The sequence below is a fragment of the Vigna umbellata genome, chromosome 1 (genome assembly GCF_029865625.1).
Source record: "Vigna umbellata cultivar VRB3 chromosome 1, Vumbellata_1.0, whole genome shotgun sequence".
Taxonomy (NCBI): domain Eukaryota; kingdom Viridiplantae; phylum Streptophyta; class Magnoliopsida; order Fabales; family Fabaceae; genus Vigna; species Vigna umbellata.
Window position 1 is genome coordinate 82,323,910 of NC_142165.1, and position 12,803 is coordinate 82,336,712.

Consider the following 12,803-nt stretch of genomic DNA (forward strand, 5'->3'; position numbering starts at 1 on the left):
CGATGGAGAAGAAAGTTGTTAGTTTGTGTGATGTGGGAGAGGGATTGTTATAATGTGCATGCAGAAGCATTGGTTGGCGTGGATATGGTCAACTTTCTAGGGCTATTATGTAGGTAAGGTAAGGTTAAAAGTCATTCTAGTTCCTCAACTTCTACTTTTTAATATCTTCGCATCTCATAGTAAAACTTCAATACTGACAGATGGATGATTAACTAATATCATATGAAGCGGAACCAGAACCACTAAATTATTTATATTATAACTTTCAGTTGTATTAATGTTAATAATATGTAAATTGGAATTTAAAGAAAATTGAGCATTTAATGGTCAAGAAGAGCTTAAACTTGATTTTCTTAAAAAGGAAAAATAATTTATTCAAAGTTTACTACTTATTTATTTACAAAATGTACAAACCGAGAGTATATTTTGAGAAAATGAGTTTATTATATATATTTAAGATCATTACTAAAGATACAACTTTATTTTTTCTTTTCTTTACATTTGTTTTGTTGGTACAGCACGATTATCCAATACCTATTATTTTGGTATCATGTTTCATAAGTTAGTTAACAAATGGTCAGTTACAATTATTTTATTTAAGTTTTTTACATTTTTCAAAGTCATCAGAAAACTAGAGAGTTAATATTTTTATACTACCTAAAAGTTGGCCTGTTCTTACCATGTCACAAGTCGCGGTTACAAGTTGGCCTCTTTCTAATTAGTTATAAACCAACATTTTTCTACTCGATCATAAGTCGACCTCTTCCTATCTAATCAAAAGCAAATCTCTTCATACATAATCATAAATCGGCATGTTTCCATCAGATACAAGTCAAAATTTTTCCACCCAACCATAAGCCAATTTCTTCGTACTCGGTCACAAATCGACCTCTTCCTATCCTGCCACAAGTCAGTCTGTTACTATTCAGAATTAAATTTGTTTGTTATACTTTATTAGTGTGATATTCTTTAACTTAACATAATTTATATCAAAAATAAATGAATCCCTATACCCACTCTAACCTTAATAAGTGTGGACTCACAAATGTGATAATTATTCTATAAATAATAAAATCAAAGTAAATAATTTAAGTTCATGTTTACAATATTAGGTTCTATCTAATCCACCAAACTCACCTGGACATAAAGTGACTTTTTCAGGCACACCACCGTCCATCCTATGGAGCACAAGTACCGAGAGGAGCAAGGAAAAATTCTTGACTCGAGGAAGATTGAGGAAGTTTGTAGAGTTCAACTTGTCAGGGTATACACAGTTCCATAAGTACACTAGTACAAGTCACTGACATTTAAAAAAACAGTCCACTTTATTCTAATTTCTTTCATGTCTCTTCCTTCTAATGAGGATGAATAGTTAAATATCTATAAATAAAGTAATAAAATTAAAATAATATTGATAAGTATTTAATCAAATTTTTATTACCTTATTCAATAATGTTTGTACATATAATTGTGTGCATTTGTTTCATGATCTCACACTTATAATTTTCCCATTGACGTAGATATTAAAATTTAAATACAAATATATATTAAACTTAATCATATTAAAAGTTGCTCATTCTCATGTTTTATGTGAAAAATGACGTGATAAATTTTCCAAAAATGGAAGGAATATCTTTATTTAAATTATTACTTAAAAAATGAGATTGACATGCAACACAAGAAAGAAAGTAAAATGAACTAAAATTTTATATATTTATTAAAAGAAATTGACGGAGATCGAATTTAAATGTTTTTAAAAATAATATTTAAAAACAAAGTTATATTTTAATAAACTGTTAAAAGTAAAAAAATTGAACTGAATTTATTTTAAATTAAAAATATTCTCCGACTTGTTTATTCGTTTATAGTATATAACTACTATTTATTTAGATATCTTATTGTCCTTGTTGTTATGTTGCTAATGAAATTACTACACTTTAATGGAAAGAAAGAGACCTATCCTTCGTAGGAAGGGCAATATTAATAAAATCCATAATAAGTTTTATCTATCTTTAAAATATTTGTTACATTGAGAATTTATATGATAGTGTGGTCACGAAGGTAGACATCTTAAAGGTCCACTTTGGGGTCATTTGATTTTTAAACTAAATCACATACCTATTGAGTTTACACAATCCAATTAATTAATCAGATTCAAGCAACAACTTTGAATCAACCTCTCAGGGTTGAAAAGAAATATATAAACAAATTAAGGTTTCAAATACTAGAATTTAAAACATAGAAAATAATTCAAATATTTGAAAAAACCTAAAAAAGAACAAAGTTGATAATGCCAATGCTGAAAAATAACAACACATGAACACAAACAAGATTGCGAAAATCTAAAAGAAAGCAAGATATGGTAATTTTAATTGGTAGAAATATAGTAAACGATAAAACTAAAACTGTAAAGAAATGCAAAAACACAATTGATACATAAGAATGTGGTTTTGCAAGAATCACACAATTATAATGCACGAGAAAAGAATAAAACTGAACATGAAAACTTCAACCCAGATAAAAAAAAAAAACTTTGCAAGAAAATCTTAAATAATCAAAAAATGAATCAAGAGACAAATTGAAATAATGTAAAATTAGAACACAAATTGGAAAATGAATCATTCAATTGTATTAATTTTTTGAAATTGAAAAGGTACAAAGTATTGTTTACACTAAAATCCTCTCAGTGGCTTTGCACTCTCGTAGTCCCAACAACTCAAGTGTCCTCCTCCGATGGCTTTGCACTCAATGGTGGTTCCTCACACCGCTGTGCGTATGAAACCCTTTACCCAAATGTTCACTCTCTTAATATATATATATATATATATATATATATATATATATATATATATATATATATATATATATATATATATATGCTTACTCTACTAAATAGAAAATTAAGACAAGAAGAATAAAAGAGAATCGAGAGCCAAGAGGAGAAAAAGAAGAAAACAAAACAAAAAAGTCTTCTAAACAGAAGAATCCCCTCAATTTTTTTTTATCGATACAGAAAACCTATGCAGGAAAAAAAAACTCGAATCTATGCATCTTGAGGTTCGATACAACAATATAAAGAGGGAAATGGGCAACAAAACAAATACATTGGAGCAAATATTGAATGACAACATGGATAAGTGAAGGAAAGAGAGAAAACCTGATTGTATGCAAATTGGAGAAGACATCACGAAGACAATGGTATGAAAACCACAGCGGGAGACCACGACATGGAGATGAGGCCATGTGATCGATGTAATGTGGAGAGGCCAACAAGTAAAGAGAAGATAAATATTATCACAAGAGAAAGGGTATCATGACATACTTTTATATTTATTTGACACATGATATAAGATAAAATGGTTATAAAAGTGTAAAGTTTTGTATTTTTTCAAGAAAGAAGAAAAGTAAAAATAAGTAAGGATAGTGTCAAATAAACCTAAAAAATTTAAGTGTGTCAAATAATCATTTTTCTTATTGTAAAAGAGAGAAGAAGGTAAATTGAGAAAGAGAATTCGCGAAAAGAGGATAAATAAGATAAAAATACGAAAATAATTTAAATAAATTAGGGATTAAAAACTTTTATGAGAGACCATTATCGTATGTTTTGAACTTTATTACGAAAATCCTATTATGACAAATATTGAATTACCACGTCACTTATGACATTTGTTCTAATTATTCATTGAGGGCATTGGAGGGAAGAGTTTCATTCATTACAACATTGCACTTAACTGAAAATGTTTGGATTAACATGGTTAATTGTCAAGTAAAATTGACTTTGGCTTAAGTCCAATGTGTAATGCATTATCAATATTTTATTTTGGATAATGAACATGGTTAATAAGCTATTTTCCTTTTCCTTTGTTGATACGTCAAAGTGCAGAGTTTTCCTATTTTTTTTCTTAGATTGTTGTCATCAAAACTCTGTTTTTCTCTTGAAGCTTGTGTTGATGAGAAATAAGGAACTACATGGTTGCGCTTCTGATATGTCTTCCTGCTCTTGTTGACAATTTGTGCAGAGTAGAGTGATCAAACTTTATAGCTGGTTATGGATATCTTTACCGTCGAACAAACACCTCTACCGCACAGCCACCGCCGCCACAAGGCCACTGTCGGGATGAGCCTGCCTCTAAATACAACGTGACACACGCCAAAAGCACTCGCCGCCGCAGAAACACCAGCCGAAAAGCAAACACCAGGGACGGATCTCCTTCTGAAAAGAATGCGCCACAAGCCAAAAACCCTTGCCTCTGTCCCGTGTCACTGCCGCACATGCGTCGCCGTGTCACACCCACCCCGACGCCGTTGTCACACGCTGCAGCAAAACCACTGTGGGAAACTGAAATGGATGCTTAAGTCCGAAACAGTTGTTGTAACACTCTCTTTTACGTTTCCAGATCTCGATTACCAGTGAAAATAGGTCTCTCCTCATAGGAGTTTTTCTTATTTATTTACAACTAACTTCCTTTTTCTCTCACTAGTTAGACAATTACTCAGTTTCGTCTTGCAACATTAAAGTAGGGAGTGGTGCAGATAGAGATTAGTAACGCAACATGTTACTCCATACTCGTCCCCTTACCCACAGTTGGGGTGATTAGTAAGGACTCAATTTTCCACGGCAAAAAAATCACTGATTCATTTTCACTTAAAAGTCATTATTTTTTGGCCACCATGTGAGTCGACCACTGCTATATTAAATATGCGTTAAATAGACACCTCATTACAGTATACCCACTTCTTCCCGCAAATAATGGTACAATGACAACGAAATGTTAATACATATTTTTTTCACCAACATTTTAATATTATACATTTATAACAAAAAATAATAATAAATTAGTAAAAAAATTATGTGTCAAAATGTTATGAAAAAAATCTATGTCAATTTTTTTATTTTTAAAAATGCATTGTCTAGCATATAACGAGAGAGATAAGAGTACTTCATTTTGTTTTCTCTCCTCAGTTTTCTTGAGAAATTGTATGAATATTTCCAAGAATACGAACGCAAAAAGCAATTACTGGATACAAACGACAAAGAAAACTAGCAAATATTGAAAGACAGTCACATGTCTGTATTCACTTATGGATAGAAACGACAAAGAAAACGAGGAAATATTGAAAGACAGTTACATGCCTGTATTCACTTGAATTCAGACAAAAACACGGAGCAAGAGAATCGGAAACAAAATTCTGAGCTTTCAATTCACAGGAAAATTCTCTTCCTGCTATGCTATGACTAGCTGGAGAAGAAGACAGAGAAATCCACAGGGCACGAGCTTCCAAAAGGTAGACGGCATAATAAAAGCAATAATAACAAAAGAGTAGTATGAGAAAGTGGGTGATCATAATCTAACCAATGAATCAGCGGCTCGAGGGGGTTTGCTTCAAGAATGCGACAAACTGTTTAACGAGATCCAAGGAATTTTGCTTAGAGGGCTGAAGAAGATGAAACACGTGGTCTTCTCCGGGGAACTCCACCTTCTCCACCTCACCCTTCCACCCGCTTTTCTTCAGCGCCTCGTAATAGCTTATCCCTCTGTCCCTCAGAAAATCTTTCTCTGACACGAAGATCAGCAACCTCGGACACGCCAGATCCGATAGTTTCGGATCCAGCGGGGCGTGGATCATCATGTTGCTCGGTCCTTCGTAGGTAGGGTACAGATACTCTACCAGCTCATCCTTTTTATCGTTCCCGAAGAATGGGTGGAGCAGCACCATCCCCTGGAGGTTCAATCCCGAGAACCCCTCAGCACTGCCTCGCATCGCCACGTTGTGCGCGATGTTACCGCCGGCGCTGTCACCGGCTATGAACACGTTTTTTGGATCGCCGTGGGCGTTGAGCCAGGGCTCCGGGCCGGAACCGGCAGCGTGGGAGGCGACCCACAGGAAGGCCTCCCAGGTGTCGTTGTAGCCGGCGGGAAGCGGGTGCTCCGGGGCGAGGCGGTAGTGAACGGAGGCCACGATAACGCTGGCGCCCGCGCAGACTGTGTTAAGGTGGTTGTGGTAGGCGGGGTTGAAGGGGGTGCAGACGCAGAAGGCGCCGCCGTGGATGTAGACGAGAATAGGGAGTTTCTCGGAGGAGGAGGAAGCGTTGGAAGGGAGGTAGAGGCGGACGGCGACGTTGGTTTGGGGGTTTATGGTGACGTCTTTGGATTCAACGGCGGTGGTGGGGTCTGTTCCGGCAGGAGTGGTTTCGGTGCCGAGGAGACGCTCGACGCTGCCGTCTTTGTAGGCGCGGAAGAGGTGAGGAAACTCGCGGACAACCTCGCCGGGCTTGATGCTTGGTTCCATTGCAGTGATGAGAAAAGATGTAAGAAAGATGGAACGAGAAAAAGTGTGAAAAAGATGGAGAATATGTGAGAGTTTGGTAGCAATGAATAAAAGAGAAAGGGTTGGCAGAAACAACCGAAACTGTTGATGGTTAGAAACAATGCCATAAAGAACGGTTTAACTGATTTCTAAAATTTACACAATTTATAAGAAAAAGATATTTTGAAACATATTTTTAAAAAACATAAGACACTTTTTTTTTTACTTACTGTACTTACGTATAATAATTTTAACAAAAACAATTCAAATATGCATTATATTAAAATAAAAAAATATACTTTTATAAACATAAATTTTTTAGATTTATTTAACATTATTTCTTTTAATTTTTTATTTTAAAAAACTATATAAAAATTTACTTTTTATGATTATTTTATTTTTATATTATGTATTAAATGAAAGTAAAAATATGTTATCATATCATTATTTATTAAAATAATATAAAATAATGTATTCACGTGTCATTGTACAATACATAATTTTTCCTCCTTTACGTGGTCCGGCGCACATTCATTATTCAACGTTGTTTCAACCGTTTCGTCTGTTTAGGAAATTATCATGGAAAACACGAAAAAGAAAAGGTTATGACTTTCCCTTCTAAATACCAAAGAAAAGTTACGAAAGTTTATACATAATTATGTTTCTAAATATTATATTATATTTATATACTATAAATGTTGATTAATAGATTGAATTTTTTAATAAAATTAATGTTACTAATAACTTTATTTTAGAAATAAATATTTAAAATTATAAATGAATAAAATTAACAAATTTCAATGTTAATATCAAGTAAAATAATTTATTCTAGTGTATTTCTATTTTAAAATATAATTATTTTATATATTAAAAAATTTTAAAACATTTTTATTTTGATTTAAAATTTATGTTAATTTTAGGTTTAATACCTCTTTTGGTCCCTCGAAAGGGGGCAAATGTTCAATTCGGTCCTACCTTTTTTTAGAAGTTCAATGTGGTCCCAACTTTTGTAAAAAGTGTGCAATCAAGTCCTTTTTGGAAACGGCGTTGAGTTTTTAACGGAGCAGCTGACAGGGTGGACTGAAGTTAGCTACGTGGCTATGTGTGGGTAATACGTGGCTGTGAGAGGGTGATACGTGGCTGTGAGAGGGTAAATGTGATAATATTACTGAGGTTAAGAAATCAGAAGTTAGGGTTTGAGTTGCAGAGAAAGTGGTAATTTGGGATTTATCATCGTGGAGGAAGTGTGTTGAAATCTGAAGCGCGAATTGGATACCGGAAATCTGAAGCTCAAATTGGAAACCGCAAATCAGGTTAGGGTTTATGTTTGATAATTTTATGACATGTAGTTTTTGTATATGTTATCACTGTTGTCGCTTTATAGGGGTTTAAGTAGGGGTGAAAAGTTGTCTTGTTTTGATGGTTGATAGTGGTCCCATAGATATTAGTTTAACTTAAATTAGTGGTCCCCGTTTGCATTTGCAGGGTTGGGGTAGGGATGGGTGAAGACATGTTCCATCACGGTGGGACCTTGATCAAAGAAGTCCCCTTTAAGTATATGGGCGGGGAGATAGTTTATTGGGACGTAGATCCCGATAAATGGTGTTATTTTGGAGTATTAGGTTCACTTAAAGATCTGGGTTACATGGAAGTAAAAGAATTATATTACAATATCCAACATGTTTTACATAAGCTTGATGATGATAAAGGAGCTATGAACATGATGAAGGTGGCTAGTTATTTGGGGAAAGTGAACCTGTATGTTGTGCATGGGGTGGACGAACCAGCTATTGTAGAAAATGATGACAATGAGATTTTGTACATATGTGAAGGTCCAGCAGACAGTGGTGAGGGTAGTGACGTTGGAGGAGAAGCACATGTTGAGGGTGACAAGGAGGATGCTGAGAATGAAAATGTCTGGGAGGATGACAAGGAGGATGTAGAAGATGTTGAGGTTGCAGTGGAGGTTGAGAATGAGGACAGAGTTGAGCTTGAAAATGATGGATTAGTGGAAGTGCACATTGAGGATGGAAGGGAGGTTGAAAGTGAAGAAGAATTGGAAGTGGACATTGAGGAGGGAGGGGAGGTTCCTACTGAACAAGAAGTGGAAGTGGACATTGAGGATGGAGGGGAGGTTCATATTGAACAAGAATTGGAAGCGGACATTGAGGATGGAGGGGAGCTTCATACTGAAGAAGAATTGGAAGTGGACGTGGACAGTGATGATGAACCAGGAATGGATGATCTGAGTGGTGATGAATATGTGGATGCAGACAATGATCAAGAAACCCAACAACAATGCAGGGGTTTGTCAAATGATGATTGGGAGTCTGATATGCTTGTAACTCCTGAAAACAGTTCAAGTGAGGAGGATGACAACGAGGATAGAGTATGTATGGGTGGTTTCTCAAAATATGCAAAACAGAAGTCCATGGCAGATTACAAGTGGCAAGTGGGCACCATTTTCAGTGGGAAGGAAGAGTTTAAGGATGCTATTAGAAGGTATGTTGTTCATGCTGGGAGGGATCTAAAATTTGTGAAGAATGATAAGCGTAGGGTGAGGGTGCGCTGCATGGGTGGCCAAGGGAAGTGCCCATGGGTAGCTTACTATGGGTACTTGCCATCACGCAAAATTTGGCAATTAAGGAAGATAATTGATACTCACGGTTGTAGTAGGCAACTTAACATCAAACTAATGAATGCTCAGTGGTTGAGTGAAGAAATAGATAGGTCTTTAGTTGACAATCCTAATTTAAAGGTGAATGATATTCGTACTAAAGCATTAAGAAAATGGAATACAAATGTGTCAATATCCAAGGCACGAAGGGCAAAGTTAATTGCCACAAGACAGCTTGAAGGAGATTTCAAAGAACAGTATAAAAGGATATACGACTATGGACATGAGTTGTTGAGGTGTAACCCAGGTTCAACAGTGCAGATTAAAGTTGACTCTCATAATGGTGACCCAATCTTCCAAAGAATGTATGTTTGTCTGAAAGCTTGTAAAGACAGCTTCAAAAGTTGTAGGCCCATTATATGTTTAGACGGATGTTTTTTGAAAGGTTATTACAAGGGAGAGCTTCTCACTGCTGTTGGTAGGGACCCAAACGATCAAATGCTACCCCTTGCCTATGCAGTAGTAGAAGTGGAGAACAAAGACAGCTGGACATGGTTTTTGAAATTATTAATTCAAGACCTCGGGGGTAGTCAAGTATGTAGGGGGTGCACGTGGATGTCAGACCAGCAGAAGGTAAATATACACCTTATATTCAACTTTAGTTAATGCTTTGTTAAAGGATGTTGTTTTATGACTAAAATTATTTGTGCAGGGGTTGGTCCCAGCTATCCAAGAGCTTCTTCCTGGGGCAGAACAAAGATTCTGTATGAGGCACCTGTATGCAAACTTTAGGAAAAAGTTTGGTGGTCAAATTTTAAAAAATCTGATGTGGACAGCTGCCACAAGCACATATCCACAGGCTTGGGAGAGAGAGATGCTGAAAATTAAAGAAGTCAATATTGAAGCATATAAATACCTCATAGGCATTCCCCCGAGGTAACCCATTAGCCATTACATACAATTTATTATCCCTGATGCATTGTAACCCATTTGAGTGTGCAACAGGTTTTGGTCAAGATCTCGCTTCACAGGTCAAGCAATGACTGATACACTAGATAACAACATCAATGAAGCTTTCAACAGTGTTCTTATTCATTCAAGAGGAAAACCTATTATAACCATGATGGAGGATATCAAAGTTTATCTCATGAAAAGGTGGGCCACCAATAGAACCAAGGTGGCATCTATGGACTTCACAATATGCCCAAAGATAAAGAAGAGACTTGAGAAGGAATGTAATCTGTCAAGATTTTGGGTGCCAAGGTAATATAACTCAATTTATTTTATATACAAGTTATTTATCTACATTGTTGATGTGTTTCATTTGTTTCAGCTGGTCTGCACGAAAGATTTTTGAGGTTAGGCATACTTCATCAGTTGGGAACAAGTTCACACTGGACCTGGACACAAAGGAGTGTAGCTGCAGAAAGTGGATGATTAGTATCATTCCATGCTGTCATGCAATTGCAGCAATGAACTTCTCCAACGTTGATCCACAGACTTTTGTCCCTAATGTGTTCACAAGATCCACCTATGAAGAGGTGTATGCGTCCATAATTTTTCCACTCAATGGCCACCTACTATGGGAAACCACAAATTTCAATGATGTACTACCACCACTGATCAAGAAGATGCCTGGGAGGCCAAAGAAAAAAAGGAGGTTGGAAGCATGGGAGCTAACTAAAGATCACACTCAAATGCGTGTTGGTGGCCATAGGAAAAAATGTGGTATTTGTCATCAGATGGGGCACAACAAGAATAACTGCCCTTTAAAACCCCAGCCAGCAGAAACAACACAACCATCACAGCCACCTTCAAGTTCCCCAACCCCTGAACCATCACAGCCATCAAGTCCCCAATCATCCCGGCCAACAAAATGCAAAGTCAGAAGAAAAGATACTTAGATGAAATTGGGTTATTAGATAGTTAAATTACATGGTGGTGTAATATGTACTGTTTGTTACATGGTGGTGTAATAGATACTTAACTTACTTACTGAACTGATTTTATGTATTTCTTTTATGTGTCGTAATGAATGAAACTGGTTTTATGTTTTTGTTTTATGTATTTGTTTTATGTATTTGTTTTATGTATTTGTTTTATGTGCCATTATTCAACATCATATGCATTATTGGGGTGACCTTTGTGAACAGTTTTAAAGCAAATGGGGGACTCATTTCAACATTTTTAAAACATCAGGGGACTGATTTCAACATTGTTAAAACATCAGGGGGACTGATTTGAACATTAATCACTGAAATTAACTCATTAAAATAGTCAATACGTAATACATTGAATTGCTTAATTGATCTTACACCTTTCAAAACATAGGATGTTACAATCTAACTAAATCAACCTAAACAGAACCTGAACAAGGCACACCACAATACACACACACAAAGCTACAACTAAGATCTTCATCATTTTCTACAAGTCCTTCACTGAATTTTCGAGCTGACTTATCCTCCTCACCATTGTGCAATCTTTTTCATCAACTTTCTCTTCAACACACCACTTGAAAAAGTTACACGAGCTGCCAATTGAAGATCCACCCTGTTATTCACCAAGTTAGGGAATCTATCAACAAATGCATCAATTCAAAAAAACTTTAACTCAAAAGGGTATACTTCAAACCTTGTAACGTGGACAACCCCAGAAATTTCTCCCAGCATTCTTCGTAGTTCTCGCCACTTTGGTTACAGCAACATCACCACAGTAACAAGTAGGGATTATCCCACCTCCTCTCACACCACAACCATGGGACCACCCAGAAGATTCTTTGCCCCAACTTCTCGAACACGACGAACACCCTTTAGAAGAAGCCATTCGTATCTCAAATTACCAATTTCTCTGCAACTCAAACCCTAACTTCTGATTTCTTAACCTCAGTAATATTATCACATTTACCCTCTCACAGCCACGTATCACCCTCTCACAGCCACGTATTACCCACACACAGCCACGTAGCTAACTTCAGTCCACCTTGGCAGCTGCTCCGTTAAAAACTCAACACCGTTTCCAAAAAGGACTTGATTGCACACTTTTTACAAAAGTTGGGACCACATTGAACTTCTAAAAAAAGGTAGGACCGAATTGAACATTTGCCCCCTTTCGAGGGACCAAAAGAGGTATTAAACCTTAATTTTAATTTAATTTAAAAAAGGAATTTAATACTAAATTAATTTTAAAAATTTACTTTATAAATTAAATTTTAAACATATCAATATACAATTAAATCTATTCTATTGCATCTATTAAATCAACTACAAACACCTTCACTAGCCCATTATGCAAAGGTGGGTAATTAGTTTTTAATTAAATTTTTTCAGAAGTTCCTTGAGTTACTTTGATTTATTTTTGCAAAATAAGCTTATTTAATTTTTTTTTACCTAAATAAGTATAGTTTTGCATTAGTAAACAGGTCTAGTCTAGTGTGACACCCAGGCACTGACGAGGGCGGGGAGTGATCGCCGGTGCAAGAGGCATGGTGCAAGAGGCATGGTGCAAGAGGCATGGTACAAGAGGCATGGTGCAAGGGGCACTGACAAGGAGCGACTCTTGGCAGGCTTCCAGTGGAAGGGGCACATGGACGAATCGAACATACACCGGAATGAGAGGGATCTAGAGACTGTATAGGTATGGGACTATATAGTTAAAGGATAGCTTAAAAGGATTGATTTGGCTACTCATATCACCAAATGCATTTGCTTTTCGGTAGCCTGACCCATAAGAACTCCATGGTTAAGCGTGCTTGGCACTTAAAGGGATTGATTTGACTACTCATATCACCAAATGCATTTGCTTTTCGGTAGCCTGACCCATAAGAACTCCATGATTAAGCGTGTTTGGCTAGTATAATGTGTAAATCCAAGAAGAA

At 36.0% G+C, this 12,803-nt stretch overlaps 1 protein-coding gene and 1 pseudogene across 1 annotated transcript; one reads left to right on the forward strand and one right to left on the reverse strand.

Moving 5' to 3' along the window:
- Nucleotides 1–5,049: 5,049 nt before the first annotated feature.
- LOC148206601 (2-hydroxyisoflavanone dehydratase pseudogene) lies at nucleotides 5,050–6,437 on the reverse strand (annotated as a pseudogene).
- A 1,370-nt stretch (nucleotides 6,438–7,807) lies between these two features.
- On the forward strand, nucleotides 7,808–10,363 carry LOC124823208 (uncharacterized). Its single transcript, XM_088108202.1, has 6 exons — nucleotides 7,808–8,153; nucleotides 8,184–8,395; nucleotides 8,492–9,559; nucleotides 9,639–9,862; nucleotides 9,932–10,189; nucleotides 10,276–10,363. The coding sequence occupies exons 1-6, from the start codon at nucleotides 7,808–7,810 to the stop codon at nucleotides 10,361–10,363; spliced, it is 2,196 nt and encodes a 731-aa protein (XP_087964328.1).
- Nucleotides 10,364–12,803: the final 2,440 nt, after the last annotated feature.

Coding starts and splice junctions, on each gene's coding strand:
- LOC124823208 (XM_088108202.1), top strand. CDS start 7,808: ATGGGTGAAGACATGTTCCATCACGGTGGGACCTTGATCAAAGAAGTC. Junction 8,396..8,491: donor ACATTGAGGAGGGAGGGGAG/GTTCCTACTGAA, acceptor GATGGAGGGGAG/CTTCATACTGAAGAAGAATT. Junction 9,863..9,931: donor CTCATAGGCATTCCCCCGAG/GTAACCCATTAG, acceptor AGTGTGCAACAG/GTTTTGGTCAAGATCTCGCT.